The sequence below is a fragment of the Muscardinus avellanarius genome (genome assembly GCF_963383645.1).
Source record: "Muscardinus avellanarius genome assembly, chromosome: 4".
In the NCBI taxonomy this organism is placed as follows: domain Eukaryota; kingdom Metazoa; phylum Chordata; class Mammalia; order Rodentia; family Gliridae; genus Muscardinus; species Muscardinus avellanarius.
The window spans coordinates 45,309,236-45,330,393 of NC_137789.1; the positions used below are offsets into that span (position 1 = coordinate 45,309,236).

General features: G+C 39.9%; 1 protein-coding gene and 1 pseudogene across 2 annotated transcripts in view; both read left to right on the forward strand.

Moving 5' to 3' along the window:
- RAD54B (RAD54 homolog B) overlaps nucleotides 1–15,318 on the forward strand; it is a gene marked incomplete at its 3' end in the record, with an annotated part of 40,239 nt that extends 24,921 nt beyond the window's left edge. The window contains exons 6-12 of the mRNA XM_080693635.1: nucleotides 72–211; nucleotides 1,565–1,855; nucleotides 7,658–7,833; nucleotides 9,816–10,077; nucleotides 11,674–11,740; nucleotides 11,901–12,095; nucleotides 15,101–15,318. Of these exons, the coding sequence (XP_080549761.1) occupies nucleotides 72–211; nucleotides 1,565–1,855; nucleotides 7,658–7,833; nucleotides 9,816–10,077; nucleotides 11,674–11,740; nucleotides 11,901–12,095; nucleotides 15,101–15,318 (1,349 nt within the window). The remainder of the gene's footprint in view (nucleotides 1–71; nucleotides 212–1,564; nucleotides 1,856–7,657; nucleotides 7,834–9,815; nucleotides 10,078–11,673; nucleotides 11,741–11,900; nucleotides 12,096–15,100) is intronic.
- Nucleotides 15,319–18,825: 3,507 nt separating this feature from the next.
- LOC308262293 (Parkinson disease protein 7-like) lies at nucleotides 18,826–19,424 on the forward strand (annotated as a pseudogene). The gene has a single exon. The product of its transcript is annotated as a Parkinson disease protein 7-like (transcript).
- The last annotated feature ends 1,734 nt before the right edge of the window (nucleotides 19,425–21,158 follow it).

Sequence of the window (21,158 nt, forward strand, 5' to 3'; positions counted from 1 at the left end):
AAAGCAGAAATTTCTATAAAGACCTATGATTATACAACAAACCTAACCTCATCTCTTTTATCTCTGTTTAGGTACTCCAGTTCAGAATGACCTGCAAGAGTTTTTTGCGTTAATTGATTTTGTAAATCCAGGAATATTGGGTTCTTTGTCATCTTATAGGAAAATATATGAAGAACCCATCATTAAATCTAGAGAGCCTTCTGCTTCTGAGGTATAATTTAATAAATACTTTTTTCCTTTTTTTAAGTATGAGCTGGACATTGTATGGCACAGGTGTGTAATCCTAGCTACACAAGAGGCTGAGGCAGGAGGATTGCAAATTTTGAGACCAGCAACTTAGCCAGACCCTGTTTTAAAATAAAAAGTGAAATAGGGCTGGGAGCATGTCTCAGAGGTAAATTACCCCCTGGGTTCAATCCCCAACACTACAAAAAAAAAAAAAAAGAAAAAATATTCTGTTTCAGAATTTGTCAGCAAATATTTACTGAGCATTACTGCAAACCAGAAACTGTACAAAATGATGCTTTATGTGATGGGAGGGTGCTGGGGATCAAACCCAGGGCCTTGTGCGTGCTAGGCAAGTTTCTACCACTGAGCTACATCCCCAGTGTGGTTTCTGTCAATATTTAGTAGCATGAAAACTATTCATGATCTATTATGTTCATTTACTTATCAAACATGTATTAAACATTGTGAGTGGCCAAAGGCTAAGTGCTAGACACTGGTGTATGGATGAGTGAAACTGATTGGATCCAGGTTTGCCCAAAGCTTTATAATTTGAGGTCCTGTTTTTGTTACAAATAAAAATTATTTTATTTATTCTATTAAAATTAATTATTTTTAAAATATATATGCATGTTTTTGCAGAGAAATAAGACAGAAGATATACATAAAAGTCTTGAGAAAGTGTTTGTTGTAGTAACCTAGCAAATAGGATCTCGCGAGGTTACCGAGAGTTTCACTAAGTTGTTGAGGCTGGATCCTGGAAGTATGGTCCTCCCAGGTACTAGGATGATGGGCCTGCACCACCATACTGGGTTTACATAGAGATCTTGAACATAGATTTTGTCGGTACTGTATTTTGGCTTAAAGATGTCTATTATTTAATGAATAATATGAATAATATGATTTTGAAAGAGTCAGTAGTGACTTGTGTCAGTAATTTCTTGTAGGCTTAGTTTAGGATCAGTACTTGTCAAAATATTAGCTTCCAAGAATGTGTTGTATGATTTTTGCTGATGATTGTAAGACTGTACTATTATAGTCTTCATATAAAAGCTTACTTTAGAACAATTTAATTTATATATTATTGATGGTTCATCATGGTTCTATAGTCAAACAATAATCAGGAGATTATGGCTTCACTTAATTAAACTATTAAATTGAGCATTTAAAAAGATCATGATTTTTTTTTGTTCCCATACTCATTTTATTTCTTCTGTTACAAAATATTGAATGGGAGGCTATCAGTAAATGGCTAATCATTATAAAATTGTTAATGTTTATCTTAACCACATGTATTTTTGTCTCTCACACGTTTTTTAAGTCTTTTATTTTTTCATAGGAAGAAAAGGAGTTAGGAGAGAGAAGAGCAGCTGAACTTACTTGTTTTACTGGACTTTTTATCCTTAGAAGAACCCAGGAAATCATAAATAAGTATCTTCCACCTAAAATAGAGAATATAGTCTTTTGTCGACCAGCTGCATTACAGATTGAACTTTATCAAAAGCTGTTGAATTCTCAGGCTGTCAGGTTCTGTCTTCAAGGCTTGTTGGAAAATAGTCCTCATCTAATATGTATAGGAGCTCTTAAAAAACTATGCAATCACCCCTGCCTTTTGTTCAACTCTATAAAGGTAAGTAGTAAATGAAACCGGCAAGGATATCAGATGAGGGTTCTGTGGTCCAAGAGGGCAGTTGGGCTACTCCCTGGGGCTGCATTTATGGTGTTTTGGAAAGTTCTGTAGCTTCTCCAGGGTGGATCTTTTGTAGAACTTCTCCAGCCTTCTGTTTGTTCTTCAGAGCCTGTCTGCATTCCTGCGGCTGCTCTTGGGATGAAAAGGATTTGAGGCGCTGTCTAGACCTTGTGCCCCATGCCTTCAGGAGCATGTCTAATACTTTACCCATGGTTTCCCTGCCTCTATTATGCTAATATAGTCAGTTATGTTAATATAATAAGGCAACGAGTATGAAATTTACCATCGAAAGTAATTTATTTTTCTTATTCTAATTTATAAAAGCTATAGATAATTATTGCATGAAATTTGGAAAATTCAGAAAATCATAAAAATTATGTAAGGTTTCTAGCCAGAAAAAAATTACATCTTGGTATTAATAATAATGATGATGATGATATTAGCTAAGTTATTCAGCACCCACCATATACAAATGCTAAGTATTTGCTAGTTTTACTTTATTTGCTCTTAATACAACTCTGAAAATAAGTACTGTTTTTACCACCCCTAGACTCCCTTTAAGAGGCAGGGTAAGTTGCCCAGGCTGGTCTCAAACTCTTGGGTTCAAGTGATCCTCCTGTCTCAGCCTCCCAAGCACCTTGGATTAGTGGCATGTGGCACCATGTCTATTTTCCATCCCTGTTTTGTGATGAAGAAGTAGGGATCAGAGATATGTACATATACTCTTTTTTGTGATACTGGGGATGGAACCCAGGGGCATTCTACCTTAGAGTTATATCCTCTACCAGCAGCCCTATTTTTATTTATTTATTTATTTATTTATTTATTTATTTATTTATTTAGCAGTACTGGAGATGGAACCCAGGGGCATTCTACCTCAGAGTTATATCCTATACCACCGGCCCTTTTTTGTTTTTTTTTAATTTTTTTTCCCCCAGTACTGGAGATGGAACCCAGGGGCATTCTACCTCGGAGCTGCATTCCCAGCCCTATTTTGTATTCTTTTATTTTGAAACAAGGTCTCCCTGAGTTGCAAAGGGCCTCACTAAGTAGCTAAAGCCGTCTGCCTACGGTGATCCTCCGTCTCAGCCTCCCAAATGCTGGGATTACAAGCGTGCACCACCACACCCAGCCCTGCCTTGTTTTTTATTTTGAAACAGGGTCTCACTAAGTTGCTGAGGGCCTCGCCAAGTTGCTGAGGCTGGCCTTGAACCTGCAATCTTCTGTCTCAGCCTCCCAACGACTAGGATTACAGTTGTATACCATCATACCTGACTCACAATAACCTTTAATTCCCTGTTATTCTCAACCTACCTTGATAATTTTTTTTCCCTTAATAGTAAAATCAAAGTTTGGCCAGAAAACTGCCCTTCAAACAAAAACTATGATAGGTGCTACTTTATGCTTGAGGTCATTAACTATATATTTAGAAAATGGAGTATTCTACCAGAATTCTCCAAGTTTATCCTACAGTGGATTATATTTACCTATTTTATCATAGGAGAAGTCAGCTTTGTGTAACTTTCCAGAAAGTAGGATTATAACAATTTATTAAGCAGATCTAAAAGGAACAGATTCTATATATAGTAGTTAAAAATAAAAAAACAATCCTTTGGGCATGAAGCCCAGCAAAAATATGAAGTAGAAATTCTTCCTTAAAAGGAAGTCCTTATGATTGGCTCAGAATGTACCAGTTAATTTAGAATATCCTTGCCCATTCTTTTTTTTTTCCCCCCTTGTGGTACTGAGCATGGAACCCAGGGGCCTTCTACCACTAGACTACACTCCCAGACCTATTTCATACTTTTTGGAAACAGGGTCTCACTAAGTTGCTGAGAGCCTCACCGAATTAAGTAGCTGAGGCTGGCTTCAAACCTACGCGATCCTCCTGTCTCAGCCTCCCAAGCGCTAGGATTACAAGTGTGCGCCACTACACCTGGCTTGCCCATTCTTAAAGAAAGAAAACGGGGCCATTATTTCCATATGGCCACTAATAAAAGGCCGAGGATACTACAGGCTTCAGTTAGGTTACGGTCAGTTCAGTTACGGTCTGAGACATAGTCAGAAGACCCCTCCACCCCCATACGCGCACACTGTTTTGGTACTGGGATTGAACCTGGGGGAAATCTACTTCCATGCCACACCCCTAGTTCTTTTTATTTTTTGTTTTGAAAAAGCGTCTCACTAGGTTACTGAGAGTCTCGCTACACTGCTAAGGTTGTCCTCAAACCTGTCATTCTCCTGTCTCAGCCTCCCAAGTACTGGGATTACCACAGCTGGCTGAGCCTTTCTTCTAACAGTATAGCAAATAAGAAACTATATGCAAGGCCTAAAGCGAGGCTTCTATATGTATAAGTAAACTTTAAGCAGTAGTTTATGAATATAAATATGTTCCTTTTGAAATTAGGATGTTTCCCATGTTTAATCAAGGTGATGGATCTCCTGAGGAAAGGTGAATGAACTGTAACCAATAGTAGTATTGTAGTCATAATCATCAAAGGGTTGCATAAAGTCAGGAGTGTCTCAGTTACCTGATAGGAGAAGTCTGACTGGTCAGCCTTTACGATGGAGCTGATGCATAAAGATATCATAGCATAAAGATTTTGGCCATTAGTTGATTATTGGTTAGTGGTAAATATTCTGTTATGGGAAGCTTTAAAACCGTTGTCTTTCCAGGCCTTAATACATATGGACTGATTCAGAATCCCTGAAAGTAGGACCCAGACATGAGGACTTTTTTAAAGCTTTCACAAATGATTTTGATTATATGGTCCTGGTTATGTTGTATGTCGCAATTAGCCATCTCCCTTGTATTCTGATTCACTAGACAGCTTTCTGCTAGCAATTGGGCTTCCCTTTTGGATTACTTTTCATAGGACAGACTGCACAGACCAATTCACTTAAATAGGCGTATCTCATTTGTAGGTCAATACATTTCTCAGAAAACATTGAATTCTGATTTACTCATTCTTTTAATTTGTTCATTTGAATCATCAATTCCTTAGAGCTTAAACATATTCAAGTTTTTTGCTTGTGTGTGTGTGTGTTATTTTGGGAACTGGGTACTGAACCCAGAGCAATCTACCTCCAAGCTACATCCCTCAGCCCAATTTTTTTTTTTTTAATTTCTTATTTGAAAACAGGGTCTCATTCGGTCACTGAGAACCTCACTAAGTTGCTGTGGCTGGCCTTGAACCTGCAATCCTCCCATCTCAACCTCCCAAGTACTGGGATTACAAGCATGTGCCACCATGTCAGGCTATATTCAAGTTTTTATTTTATTTATTTATTTATTTTGGTGGTACTAGGGGTGGAACCCAGGGGCTTTCTACCTCCGGGCTATACTCCCAGACCTATTTCATATTTAATTTGGAAACAGGGTCTCACTAAGTTGCTGAGAACCTCACTAAGTAGCTGAGGCTGGCTTCGAACCTGTGTGATTCTCCTGTCTCAGCCTCCCAAGCGTGGGGATTACAAGCGTGCGCCACCACGCCCAGCTTATATTCAAGTTTTTAAACATGAAGAGTTGTGGATTCTAGCCAGGTGTGGTGATGCAGACCTGTAATTCTAATATGTGGAAGGTTGAGAGGAGAATCACAGGTTTGAGGCCAGTCTTACCCAAACTCTCGGTAACTTAGACCCTGTTTCAAAATAAAAAGTAAAAAGTAGTTTGAGGGGTGTAGCTCAGAGGTAGAGTGCGCCTGGGTTCAATCCCCAGGGTTACACACATACAGAATAAGTTGTGGACCAGACTCTGGGTCTCTGATCCTTCAGTGATTCTAGGTCCTGGGCATTGTAGCAAACCAAAGCTGAGGTAGCTAGAACTCTCTCTTTGTCCTCCTATGTACCAATATCTTAAGACTTTTAAATATTTCTAATCAAGGGACTTTATTTAAATGTTACTATGTATTGGTAATAAGCCAAATTAAAGTTAATACATTGTGCCTAGCATCTTACACTGTAGCACTCACTGTCTTTTGTTTTTGTGATACTGCAGATTGGACCTAGGGGCATCATTCTATCTCCGAGCTACAACCCCATCCCTATTTTTTATTATTTATTTGGAAATAGGGTCTCACTAAGTTGCAGAGAGCTTCACAACAGAGAGCCAGCTGAGGCTGGCTGTGAACCTGAGGTCCTCCTGACTCAGCCTCCCAAGTACTGGGATTACAAGTGTGCGCCACCATGCGCGCTGGATTCACTGTCTTTAGGTGTTCCTGTTATTATTAAAGAGGTAATACAACCCACATGAAAACAATGGAGAAGTATATAGTTTATTGCTTTATTAAATAAGGTCAAAGTTGAACTTAAGTGTGGGGAAAAGGAAAAAAGGAGAGCTGGGCGTGGTGGTGCATGCTTGTAATCTCCGCACGTGGTAGGCTGAGACAGGAGGATTGCACAGGTTCGAAGCCAGCCTCAGCTACTTAGTGTGGCTCTCAGCAATTTAGTGAGACCCTGTTTCCAAATAAAATATAAAATAGGTCTGGGAGTATAGCCTGGAGGTAGAAAAGTCCTTGGATTCCACCCCAGTACCACCACCAAAAAAAAAAAAAAAAAAAAAAAAAAAAAGCTGAACAATTGGGGAATTTGCATGGGGTCCTCAAGTATTTATAGGATTGAGATAATTGGGCAGAATAATGAGCATGCATTTCAGGCAGTGAGTGTAGACTGAACAGTTTTGAAAACAGTGATTTATATGGTAAATGTAGGAGAGAGCGAGGAGACCTGCCACTTGGGAATTTAATCTAAAAAGTGGTCATTAGAAACTCTAATCTCTACTTACATGTTCATTTATTAGCTAGGTTGTTTTGGAGAATGAATTTCAGAGGTGCTTATAATGATTTTGGAAATAATATTACTCTCAAAACTATTAATAAAACAGGGGCTGAAGTTGTTGCTCAGTATTTGAGCACCTACCTAGCATACGTGAGAATGTGGGTTCAACCCCCAGCACCCCCAACCAAAGAGACAATTTGGCAAAATAAACAAAACATTGTAAGAATAAATTCCTTTGTTAATTATTGGTAAGATTATTACTTTTTTTCTTCCTACTTGGAGTTGAGCCCAGGGCCATTCTACCTCTGAGCTACAAAACAGCGTCACACTGGGTTGTTGAGGGTCTCACTGATTTACTGAGTCTGTCTGTCCTTGATCCTGTGATCCTCCTGTCTTAGCCTCTCAAGTACTGAGATTACAGTCATGCACCACCACACCTGGCCAAATTGTTACTTCTTATAGAAGAAACTAATAAGATTAAATAAAGTATTGTGGTATGGTGCTTTAAAAATTTTTTCACCTGGGAGATTTGTATATAGCCCATAAATTAGGTGAAAAAAGTAATAAGGAGGAAAGGAGAGTAAATAGTGTGATTATTGGTGATGGGAGATGTGGCTTTGGGAGAAGATAAATTTTGCACTATTCTTTGCTCTTTATTTTCCTCTCTTTTCTTTCTCTGCCCTCTACCTCTCTTCATAGTTATGGTGGGATATAATACTGCATTTTAGGGTGCAGGAGCAGCCATTAGGAGATTGCATTAGAACTGCTCAGTAATTAACGTAGTAGGATGCATGATACTTTTTTCAAAAGTGGCCAAATCGTGATATATAAAGAATTGGTTAAGAGTTAGCTTGGCCTTTTTAGGTAGCTATTAAGCTTTTTCTCCCCTATCATTTTTGCATTTTTGACTCCTTATTGAAAAACAACAGAACACAAGTCAGTGTTAACAATCACCATTTTGAATAGGAAAAAAAATGTAGCTCAACTTGTGATAAAAATGAAGAAAGGAGTCTGTATGAAGGCTTGCTAAAGGTGTTCCCTGCGGATTATGACCCTCTCCTGTTTACCGAGACGGATTCAGGAAAACTACAGGTGCTGACAAAGCTCTTAGCCGTTATCCACGAACTTCGTCCCATGGAAAAGTAAGTAATCAGTTTAATAACTACCTCTAAGTCCTCACTGAATTTTACTTTGCACTGTTTTTTTTTTCTTCTTTTTCCCTCTTCATCTTTAAAACATCTTAAAAAAAAACATGTTTCTTTGGGGGCAAAGTCAGCTGCCAGTATTTTGTAAACTTATAACAATGTATACATTTTTTACTTAAGAAAAACTAAATGTAATATATGTCTATTTTTAAAAACCTAGTGATAGCTGCACATGTGGTGGCGCACACTTGTAATCCAGGCATTTGGGACGCTGAGACAGGAGGATCATGATTTGCTGCCCACCTCAGCTATTTAGCGAGTCCCTTTGCAACTTAGTGAGACCTTGGTTCAAAATAAATAATTAAGGCCACAAGTGGTGGAGCACGCTTGTAATCTTAGCATTTGGGAGGCTGAGACTAGCGGATCCTATTTCACAGACAGCCTCGGCCACTTTAGTGAGGCCCTCCACAATTTAATGAGACCCTGTTTCAAAATAAAGAATAAAAAACAGGGCAGAGGGTGTAGCTTGGAGGTCAAATGCCCCTGAGTTTCATTCCCAGAACCTAAAAAAAAAAAAAAAAAAAAAAAAAAAAACTTAAAAAGAAAATAGGGCTAGGGGTGTAGCTCGGAGGTAGAATGGCCCTGGGTTCTATCCCCAGTACCAGAAACCAAAATAAAACAAAACAAATAAACCTGGTGATATATTTTGATACTTAACATCTATCTGGTCTAAGTTTCCGTGGTTTACTTTCTCCAGAGAATAAAGCTCTTTGGTATTGGAGGAACCACCTGGTCACATGGGGGGCTGCTGGGCTCCTCTATCAATGCTTCTCTACCAGCTCTCCTCTAGATTCTTTACTTCTGAGGAGCCGTAGCAAGATTCTATGGTGTGAGCGGACTCGCATTGGAATCCTCCACTTTGGGGGCTTGGGGTTATCTTCTCTGTCCTCCTAACCAGGTCACACTGCTTATACTCTTCTCTTTTTGTCTTCAGATTTTCATATATAAATGTCTCCTTTTATAAAAGATAGATTTTGTATTTTGCTCATTCTCTTCCCCTTTTGAGAGTGACTTCAGAGAAAGGAGGAAGGCAGTTGGTCTTTATTCAGCTTTTTTTTTTTTTTTTTTTTTTTTTTGTGGTACTGGGGATTAAACTCAGGGGCATTCTACCTCTGAGCTACAGGCCCAGTCCTATTTTTTATTCTTTATTTTGAAACAGGATCTCACTGAATTGCAAAGGGCCTCACTAAGTAGCTGAGGCTGTCCACGAACTGTGATCCTCCTGTCTCAGCCTCCCAAGTACTGGGATGACAAACATGTGCCACCACACCCAGCTTAGTCTTCTATTCTAAAATGGAAGTGTAGATCTGGGCGTGGTGGTGCATGCTTGTAGTCTCCGTACTTGGGAGGCTGAGACAGGAGGATCACAGGTTCAAAGCCAGCCTCGACAATTTAGCAAGGCCCTCTGCAACTTAGTGAGATCCTGTTTCCAAGTAAAAAATAAAATTGGGCGAGGGGTTTAGCTCAGAGGTAGAATGCCTCTGGGTTCAATCCCCAGTGCCACAAAAAAACCAAACCCAAACCAAAAAAACCTGGAAGTTTAGATAATGACTTTAAAATTGAAACGAAGGAGGAGGAGTACTTGTGTTTTACTTTTTGTGTGTGTGTGTGGTACTGGGGTTCCTGGAAACTCTTCTCCGGGCTACACTCCCAGATCTATTTTATATTTTTATTTGGAAACAGGGTCTCTTAAGCCAGCGCGGCTGGCTTCGAACCTGTGGGATCCTCCTGTCTCTGCCTCCGAAGTGCGGGGATTACAAGCGTGCACTACCACGACCGGCTTGTGTTTTAATTGTATAAAGTCATTATTGCATGTTCTTCAGATATCAGTGATAATATTATTAGGGTCTTTTCCTTCAACTAAAAAATTTGATATTGCCTTTATATTATACATAAAGAATGTTTTGTTTTGATTACAGGGTGGTGTTGGTATCCAACTATACACAAACCTTGAATGTTTTACAAGAAGTATGCAAGCGTCATGGTTATGCTTACACAAGACTTGATGGACAAACACCAATTTCTCAAAGGCAACAAATTGTTGATGGCTTCAATAGTAAATACTCTACTGATTTTATTTTTTTGTTAAGTTCAAAAGCTGGTGGTGTGGGACTTAACCTTATTGGAGGTTCTCACTTAATTCTCTATGACATTGATTGGAATCCAGCCACTGATATTCAGGTAGGAATATATATGCATTAGGTATCACTGAATGCCTGGAGGATACAAAGATGATGATGTGAATCCTTATTTGGTCATGTGCTTTTCATTTACTGTTTAATCTTCACAGTATCCCTATAAGTATAGATATTAATAGCCCTACTTTTTACAGATGAAGAAATGGAGGCTTGTTGTAGACCTCACAGCTTATAAGAGGTAGAACTCTTATAAAACTTAATCTCAAACGTTAACGTCTCTAGGCCCTAATTCACTGCATATTTGATGCTCATCATCATCAGGAGAAGTCAATAAAGTGTTGTGGATGTTATGATCAATTTGTATAAGCTACAGTATGGGTGTAAAATTAACTTACTCAGGAAACTGAGGAAAAATTCTTACAAATTTTCTTTAGCATATAGACCATTTTTAAGTATTTTAGATTTATACTTACAGATATGTAACTTAGATGGTATGTGCATTAGAGAATCCCAAGATAGCCCTCAGGTTTAATGATTCACTAGAAAGAGTCGCAGAACTGAGAAAAGCAGTTATATTCAGTTATGTCATATTATGTAAAAGCTGCTAAACCTGGCAGAGGAAAATGGTGCATGCAGGTGAGTCCAGGAGGAAGCAGGCATTGATGACTGGTGACACATATGGAGTATTGTCAACCAAGAAAGTCCGTCCAAGCTCTGGTGTGCAGTTTTTGTTGGGGGCCAGTCCTGTGGGCATGGAGCACCTGCATGAATGGCTGTAATTGCTTAGTGTTCTGCCTCTCCAGAGACCAGACTTACATGAATGGCCCTCACCTGTATCACACTGTTAGCATAAAGTGTCCAATGTGGTCCAAGACTCCTGGTAAACAAATATACATGTATCAGGCAGGATATTGCAAAGGCTTAGAAATGATCTTTTAGGAGCTGGTTAGAAGCCAGACTTCTTTTGGAATGTGCAGTGTTTGAACACTAACCCTTTACTGCACAGTATCTTTTTTTCTTTTTTTGTGGTACTGGGGTTCCTGGAAGCCCTTCTACCTCCGGGCTACACTCCCAGACCTATTTTATATTTTTATTTGGAAACAGGGTCTCTTAAGCCAGTGTGACTGGCTTCTAACCTGTGTCATCCTCCTGTCTCTGCCTCCCAAGCGCGGGGATTGTAAGTGTGTGCCATCACGCCTGGTGTGCACAGTATTATTTTTAATCCTTAAATCACAAGGATCTACATAGATCTTGAGCTGGTTGCTTATATCCTAGGGAATTTTCGGGGTGAATCGTTAGCTGCCTGGGTTAGGAGTGACCTTCCATACTCCTGCTGTACTTGGTTCTTTACGTTCTTGCTGCCCAAACTCATTGTCTCTTTCTTTATCAAGATATACTCTCATACTGTTGCATGGCAACCCTGCAGTTATTTTAGGGTACCTCAGTGAATGAGTGCTCAGCTTTCTCTATACCAGACAAAGATCTGAAGTGGGGGATGTTTGGGCATGGCTGGGTTTGTTTTTTGAAACTTGAAGTAAAATCCAGAATTCCCAATTTTAAAATACATTCTTATGAATTGCTTATATGGCAAGGGTCATTAGTTTTTATTATACTCAGAATTCTCACTTCTTTTCTATAGGCTATGTCTAGAGTCTGGAGAGATGGTCAGAAACATTCTGTACATATTTACAGACTGCTAACCACAGGTAATAAAATTTCAGTGTGACAAAAATTGTATATTGTGAGTAATTATAATGTTTTTCCTGTACTTCAGTTTCCTAACTAGAATGGTAATAGACATATTTTACCATACAAAAATAATAGACATAAAGATCGAAGGAAATCCAATGTATGTTTTCTCTTCAGGTACAATAGAAGAAAAGATATATCAAAGGCAGATTAGTAAACAAAGTCTCTCTGGGGCAGTTGTAGACCTCGCCAAGACATCTGAACATATTCAATTTTCAGTAGAGGAACTTAAAAATTTGTTCACATTTCATGAAAGTTCACATTGTATTACTCATGACCTGCTCGACTGTATGTGTACAGAAGATCTTACAGGTTAGTTGTATTTTAATTTTGTTACTGTTACTGTAGTAAAGTTAATTTGTCTCTCTTTTGCAGTCAAACATATTTAAGGAAGAACTAAAGTAGTTACCCTTTGCATATGTTAGTTTTCTTTTTTATCTGAGGCCACAGGGCAACTGTCAGAGATATTTGAAAAAATATTCAATAGAAGCATATTCTCTCACTTTAGCTTCTTATCTCTGAATCTGTTGTGAAAAATGAACTTAAGAAAGATCTTTCAAATCCTAGTATAATAGCTTGGAGTTAGAAAAATGCTTTTAATCCTTGTTTTTGTTTTATAAAAAAACATACACGTAGCCGGGCATGGTGGTGCACGCTTGTAATCCCAGCACTTGGGAGGTTGAGACAGGAGGATCGCACAGGTTGGAAGCCGGCCTCAGCTACTTAGTGAGGCTCTCAGCAACTTAGTGAGACCTTGTTTCCAGATAAAAATATAAAATGGGTCTGGGAGTATACCCCTGAGGTAGAAGGCCTCTGGGTTCCACCCCTAGCATCACCAAAAACAAAACAAAACAAAACCCCCAAAAGCCCCCATACACTTGACAGAATAATCCTACTGTTTGCTTATATTGTGTAGAACTTGCTCAAATGGGGCTAGACTTTCTGAGGCATTAGCACGGATTACCATACTTCTCAGTATTTGGTGAAGCGTTAGTGCTGCTTAAGTAAAGCGAAAGTGTCAGCTCTCCAGGATTAGAAACTATTCAGAAAGCCACTGGAACAGTAGAACTTGAGCACTCAGTGCCCAGTGGCTGAAAGTCACTTGATAAATGTATATTGAGATATGTTTAAGAGGTTATATTGAATAGGCTTACATGAAATAATTTCTATTTCATATAAACAGAATATTTTATATGAGCAAAATATTTCATAGGAATTTTACTTTTTTCTTTTTTGTGGTACCAGAGATTGAAACCAGGTAGATTCTGAATCCGAGCTATATCCCCAGCCCTATTTTTTATTCTTTATTTTATTTTATTTTATTTTACTTTTTTTTTGGCGGTATTGGGGATGGAACCCAGGGGTATTGTACCTTCAAACTACACCCCCAGCCCTATTTTTTATTCTTCTTATTGTGTGAAACAGGGTCTTATTGAGTCGCAAAGGGCCCTGCTAAGTAGCCAAGGCTGTCCGCGAACCGCCATCCTCCAGTCTCTGCCTTCCGAATGCTGGGGTTACAAGCGTGGGCCACCATGCCTGGCTTATTCTTTATTTTGAAACAGAGTCTCACTAAATTGCAGAGGGCCTCACTAAGTACATGAGGCTGGCTGGAAACCTGCAATACTCCTGTCTCAGCCTCCAAATGCTGGGATGACAAGCATGTGCTACCATGCCAAGCTATTTTTATTGATATATTCTAAACTTCAGATACATATTTTCAGTGTTTTTTAATAATCATTTTGGTAATAAAATAATTTAATAATTGACCCTATTAAATTTTATTTTAATAATATTTCTCTTATTTATAATTTATTTTTACTTGTATATATTCTGATGCTCTATTTTTTCTTTTTCAGTTAAGTACTTAATGATAGCCTAATGATTTTCAGTCTAGTTTTTTTAAAATGAATAAGGCTGTAAATTTCCCTGTAAGCCGAATCTCATATTTTTGAAACATATTTTACATTATTCAATCCTAAATATTTTATATTTTCCATTATAACTTCTCTGTTACTTATGAGCTATTTAAAAGTGTACTTTAAAATGTACTTTAGTTTTTGTTACTGAATTCCAGCTACTGCACTGTAGTCAGAAATAATGGTGTATACAATATGGCTTTTTTGGTAACCACAGAGACTTTGTGTGTAGCCCTCTTTATGTGTGTGGTAATAGGGATTGAATACATGAATAATAAAAATACACACTGAATCAAAAACCCTACTTACACATCTTTGGGGGATAGATAAATCATGATATGTCAACACAATGACTGATTACATAGCTAAGGGGAAAAATAATAAGGAAATTCTTCCCACACTAATGTGAAAAGGTCTCAAGATATGCTCTTTTTGGAGTGGGTACTGGGTATTTTGCCCAGGGCCATTCTGTCTCTGAGATAACAGCCCCATCCCTTTTATTTCAAAACAGGGCCTACATTCTAGACCAAGTCAGCCTCTTTTCATCTGTGCTCAGTCTCTTGTATTGTTTCTAAATGCCCGATCTCTGTTTGTAAGGAAACTCTACAGTTCCTTATCTTAATTTCTGAAGTTTTAGAAAGCTCAAACAACGAAAAGTGTTTTACTTCATAACTTTGCCACAAAATTATTTGGTGTCAAAACCCTTAACCTACATGGATGTGAGTCTCTTGGTAGTCTCTTTTATTTTATAAAACTATTTCTGTGATTTGCTGCAGAATTCTAATGAGTTTGATTATGGAGCATTGACTCACTTTATTCAATTATATAAACGTACCTGGTCCCATAGATCTAGATAAAGGATTATAAGCTTATAGTTCATTTCTTTGGATGATTATTTGTTTAATGTCTGTCTCTTCCATTAGACAATAAGGTTTTTTTTTTTTTTTTTTTTTTTTGCGGGTCTGGGGATGGAACCCAGGGGCATTCAACCTCCAAGCTACAGCCCCTGCCCTATTTTTTATTCTTTATTTTGAAACCAGGTCTCACTGAGTTGCAGAGGGCCTCACTAAGTAGCTGAGGCTGTCTGAGAACCGTGATCCTCCAGTCTCAGCCTCCCAAATGCTGGGATTACAAGCGTGCTCCACCACGCCCGGCTTGACAATAAGGTTTTTAACTCAGAGCTCCGGCTTATGCTTATTTACTATTTTTGCCCACAGTGCTTTAAATCAGCGCATAGCAAACAATTTGTAAATATTTGTAGAAAGAATGAACTGAATGTTTTAACTTGAACTATGGTCAGATGTAATAAATCATATAAGCTTATTGTCATGAAACAAAGAAGTACTGCATACAGTAAACCATCGGTTGACCTGAGCGTTTCTTATTGTTTTCTTATTTCAGATGACTCTTTGGAAAAATGTGCTGTCTCTAGACATTGTCAGCTTGGTCCACAGTACCAGAAATCAGACTCCCTGAAATCTCTTTCCATGTCACAGCTGAAACAATGGAAACATTTTTCTGGAGATAATGTAAATCTTACAGATCCTTTTCTTGAAAGGATAAGAGGAAACGTGTCATTCTTCTTTCAGAACATAACCAATCAAGCTACTGCTGAATAATGAAAAAAGATTACTTCACGACACTCCCTTGCTCCCTGTGTAAAATTTAATATGGTAATTAAGTGTAATTTTTGAAAGTCAATAGAATTATTTAAATTATATATTTTGCTATACAATGTGTCATAGTTTGATACATCATTTGAGTTAATTTTTTGTGTTTATTTCTAAAGTTTGGAAATGAAACATTAAAGATGTACTTCTGTCAGCATACCACTGTTTTTTATTTTTATTTTTTTATTTTTGGTGGTACTGGGGTTCTTGGAAGCTCTTCTACCTCCAGGCTACACTCCCAGACCTATTTTATATCTTTTATTTGGAAACAGGGTCTCTTAAGCCAGCACGGCTGACTTTGAACCTGCGCAATCCTTCTGTCTCCTCCTCCCAAGCGCGAGGATTACAAGCGTGCGCCACCATGCCTGTCTACAACTGTTCTTTAAATAATTTTAGGATTAATACACTTTCATTATAAGGAATAGAAAAAGGTAAAATAGAAGCCAGGTGTGGTAATACATGTTTGTAATTCCAGTACTTGAGAGGCTGAGACAGAAAGATTGCAGGCTGGCCTCAGCTACTTAGTGAGATCTTGTTTGAAAACAAATAATAAAAATAGGGCTGTAGATATAGCTCAGAGGTAGAATGTCCTTGGATTCAATCCCCAGTGCCCTTCCCAAATAAATAAATAAAATAAAATATGTAGTCTCTGTCTTTGGGAAATCTAATTTGATGAGGAACATTAGATATAGACCAGTGAAAATCTAATACATTTAATAAAAAATGTATTATTACATGAATAATACATTTATACTCAAGGGAGAAAGAAGCTGAGGCTAGAATTGCAAATAGTGAAGGCATTGGATGTAATAGTTGCTGCAGCGCAGTTTGAGAGAGAGAATAGTCGTAGGTTGAGGCAGGAGATGAAGGAGTCCAGGCCATTTTCTATTTTATTTGGAAACAGGGTCTCACTAAGTTGCCGAGAGCCTCACTAAATAGCTGAGGCTGGCTTCGAACCCTGCGATCCTCCTGTCTCAGCCTCCCAAGTACTGGGATTACAAGCGTGCATCACCACGCCTGGCCTGCATATCTTAACCGTAGTGGATGCTAGGGTGTGACCAAGCTGCTTGCTTTGTTGGCTGCTGACCACTTCAAGCCAAATCTCTCCTCAAGAATAGCCCTCAGCTGAAAGGGACGGGCTCTCCCAAGGTTTTGGGCAACTCTAAGCAGCAATTCCAGTTCCATAGATCTTTAAAAAAAAGTCCTTTGTTCCAACTTCATTGCTATTGAGCTACCTTCTCAGCATAGCCTTGCTTCCTTCATGCTCTTATAGATACTGTTCCTACGAGCACTTTCCCATAAATCCGCTGCATGCAAATCTGCTTTGGTCTGTTTTCCAAGGAACCTGGCCTAAGATACCATCCACAGGGGTATCACTGAAGAAAAGCATTTTAATAGTTATAATGCATGGCATCAAATTGTAAAAATTGATAATATAAAAAAAGCTTTTTAAAAGTTTGCTTTGAGCCAGGCGTGGTGGTGCATGCTTGTAATCCCAGAATTTGGGAGGCTGAGACCGGAGGATCGCGGTTCATGGACAGCCTCAGCTACTTAGTGAGGTCCTCTGCAACTCAGTGAGACCTGGTTTCAAAATAAAAAATAAATATAGGGCAGGGATGTAGCTTGGAGGTTGAATGCCCCTGGGTTCCATCCCCAGAACCACAAACAAACAAACCAGAAGTAGTCCTCACCATTCTGACTCTGCTGCACCTTAGTTTTAGACTTCCCAGCTTCCAGAACTGTGAGAAATACATTTCCCTTGTTTAAGCACTAAGGTTTTCTGTTATAGCAGCCTGAAAGAAGACAAGCACATTTACAAAATAGTCCATGCCTAAAAGAATTGCCACATATTCTAGTTATTTTTTTTGTGTGTGTGTGTGGTACTGAGGATGGAACCCTTCTACCTCCGGGCTATACTCCCAGACCTATTTTTTATATTTTATTTGGAAACAGAGTCTCTAAAGCCAGTGAGGCTGGCTTCAAACCTGCGCGATCCTCCTGTCTCTGCCTCCCAAGTGTGGAGATTACAAGCGTGCGCCACCACGTGCCCGTTCACCGCCAGCCTTAGCTACTTATGAGGTCCTTTGCAATTCAGTGAGACCCTGTTTAAAAAATAAAGAATAGAGTCGGGCATGGTGGCGCACGCTTGTAATCCCCACGCTTGGGAGGCTGAGGCAGGAGGATCGCACGGGTTCGAAGCCAGCCTCAGCTACTTAGTGAGGCTCTCAGCAACTTAGTGAGACCCTGTTTCCAAATAATATATATAAAAAGGTCTGGGAGTATAGCCCGGAGGTAGAAAGGCTCTGGGTTCCACCCCCAGTACCACCAAAACCAAAACAAAACAAAAACCAGTGTCTCACTGAGTTGCAACGAGCCTCACTTAAGTAGCTGAGTCTGTCTGCAAACTGTGATCCTCCTGTCTCATCCTCCTAAATGCTGGGTTTTAATTTATTTTTAATTTTTATTATTGTTAATTTTTATAGTACCGGGGATGGAACCCAGGGGCATTGTACCTTCAAGCTACATCCCCAGCCCTATTTTTTATTCTTTATTTAAAACAGGGTCTCACTGAGTTGCAAAGGGCCTCACTAAGTAGCTGAGGCTGTCTGCAAACCGTGATCTTCAGGTCTCAGCCTCCCAAATGCTGGGATTACAAGTGTGCGCCACCATGCCTGGCTGGGTTTTTATTTATTTTTTAAAAAATTGAAACTGGGCCTCACTGTTTCCAAGGCTGGACTTGAACCTATGATTTTCCTGTCCTAGCCTTTCAAGTGCTGGGATTACAGGCATGTGCTGTCATGTCCAGTTTGTATTGACTATTAATGCCTTTTGAGTAAGCACTCATTTGTTCAAGGTATTGAGGAGCCATGCTTCTTGGAAGGGAATTCCTTTTTTTTCTTATAGAACTCTCTATCTGGTGTGAGAGTTTAGTGGTTTCTGTTGAGATATTGTGGGTTTGCCATATAGCTGTTACAATTTGGATCCTGGCTGTGAGGCAGTTTACATTCAGTGAGACTTCTTCGAGCTATACTCCCTCCCCTATTTTTTTAAATTCTTTATTTTGAAACCAGGTCTCACTGAGTTGCAGAGGGCCTCACTAAGTAGCCGAGGCTGTCCGTGAACCTCTGGTTTCAGCCTCCCGAATGCTGGGATTACAAGTGTGCACCACCATGCCCGGCTCAGTGAGACTTATTCTATTGTAAAATTTTCAGTGTACATCATGGCTTATCTCAGCTAAGCTGGAACTTAAAATTGAGCACTTTTTACCACCCAGTAAGTGTCTGCTCATTTCTTAAGTGTGGTTAGGAGATGGGAGGCATTTTGGTACTGATTTGCTAATGGTTAGAATGTTCATTATGGCATATTCTTTTTTTATTCACCTCAATTGTTTGGTTTTAATATTTGCATTAGCGGTGTCTGCGCTTAGGTTGGGTCTTTGAAAAATATAACATAAAAATGGCCTCAAAAAGAGCGCTGGTCATCCTGGCCAAAGGAGCAGAGGAAATGGAGACAGTCATCCCTGTGGATGTCATGAGACGGGCTGGGATCAAGGTCACTGTTGCAGGTCTGTCTGGGAAAGACCAGTGCAGTGTAGCCGTGACGTTCTCATCTGTCCTGATGCCAATCTTGAAGATGCAAGAAAGCAGGGCCCTTATGATGTGGTGGTCCTACCAGGAGGTAATCTGGGTGCGCAGAATTTATCCGAGTCCGCCGCCGTGAAGGAGATCCTGAAGGAGCAGGAGGGCAGGAAGGGCCTCTTTGCAGCCATCTGTGCAGGTCCCACGGCTCTTTTGGCTCATGAAATAGGGTTTGGAAGCACAGTCACAACCCATCCTCTCGCTAAAGACAAAATGATGAGTAGAGGTCACTACAGCTACTCTGAGAGCCGCGTGGAGAGGGACGGCCAGATCCTCACGAGCCGCGGGCCGGGCACCAGCTTCGAGTTCGCGCTGGCCATCGTGGAGTATCTCAGCCGCAAGGAGGTGGCCGACCAGGTGAAGGCGCTGCTCATCCTCAAAGACCAGAGTGCCAGCGCTGGCCCTCGGGAGAAGTAGGCGTGGCCCTGGCCAGCCGGAGCCGCTGCTGCCCTGTGGTGCCCGCAGTCGTGAAGTAGCCAGCAGGGGTGTGAGCCCGCAGGTGTGTCTGTACATTTCTGAGCCTTGTTTGCAGAATAAATAGGGTACTTAGCCAGCTCCCCCCGCCAAAAAAAAAATTTGCATTAGCCATACTCTAGAAGGGATCCAGGAAAATTGTGGGTAATCAGAAAGGACTGATAGTAGTGAGTTGTTCTGGCTGATTAATTCCAGATAATTCCTTTAAAGGTGTTTTTATTTATTTATTTATTTATTTATTTATTTATTTATTTTTTAATGGAAGCCGGGGGCTTCCTACCTCTGGACTCTACTCCCGGATCTATTTTATATTTTATTTGGAAACAGGGTCTCACTAAGTAGCTGAGGCTGGCTTTGAAACTGCACGATCCTCCTGTCTCAGCCTCCCAAGCATGGGGATTACAGGCGTGCACCACCATGCCTGGCTCATTTTAACCATTTTAAAGCATACAATGCAGTACCTTTGTTCTCTGTTTGGGATCTGGATGATCCCCCAAAGGCCTATGTGTTAAAGACTTGTTCTCTACAGTGGCACTACTGGAAGACAGTAGAACTTGCATGAGGTGCGGCCTAGAGAGAGCACTTCTGGTCATTGACTGGCACCTCCAAAACTGAGCCAAAGTAAGTCTTTTTTTTTATATGTTGATATTTTTCAGGTTTTTGTTATAGTAATGAAGGCTGATTAGCATAAATCACAATGCTGTGTAACCATCACTATACATTTCCAGAAAGTTCTTTTTTTTGAAACTGGGTCTTGAACCTAGGGACATTCTACTTCTGAGTTGCACCTTCAGTTCTTTTTATTCTTTATTTTGTGGGAGGGTCTCACTAGGTTTTTGAGTCTGTTGCTGAATTACTCAGGCTGTCTTCAAACCTGTGATCCTCCTGTTCCAGCCTCCCAAGTACTGGGATTACACGTGTGCGTGATCACATCTAGCTCCAGAAAATCCTCAGTGGTTCCTTTCACACTTTCCAATAATTGCTAACCCAAAGTTATTGACCTCCATCCCCCACCATTCAAGACTCCCATCTCAGTGACTTCCTAGTTGACAAATGCAATGAACTCTTTAATCCATATCAGGGCTTCTACTTACATTAGACATTGGTGATCACTTATTTAAACTGTTGTCTTCCTTAATTTTGATCAAATGATTGGAGCCATTCATGATTCCGCAAGTATTTATTGAGCACCACGTACATGTCAGGTATTGTAAGTGCTGTGCACACAGCAGGGAGTTCAGCAGGCAGAGTCTGCTCTCATGCTGCTTTCCTTCCAGGAAGCAGAGGGAATAAGCCACACATATAGTATGACACACGATGATAAAAGCTAGGGAGAAAAATAAGCAAAATGACAAATATTAAAGTGGGGATAGGGACTCCTATGGATTTATGCAGAGACCTGAAAAGAGATTGAGAACCATGACTTTCCCTGGGGAAATGTTCCAGACATGAGAAGCCTCAAATACAAAGGCCTCAAGAAGGAGGATTTGACATGTTTGAGAAACGGCCAGGAAGCCATGGTGAGGACTGAGAAGAGGCCAGAGAGGTGACGGTGGTGGGGCATCAGATGTTGCGGGCACTGAAGGCCGTCGTGAGGGCTTTAGCGTCTACTCTGAGGAGATGGAAAACCATTTAGATTTGAGCAGAGGAATGGCATGGCCTGAATTGCACTCTGAT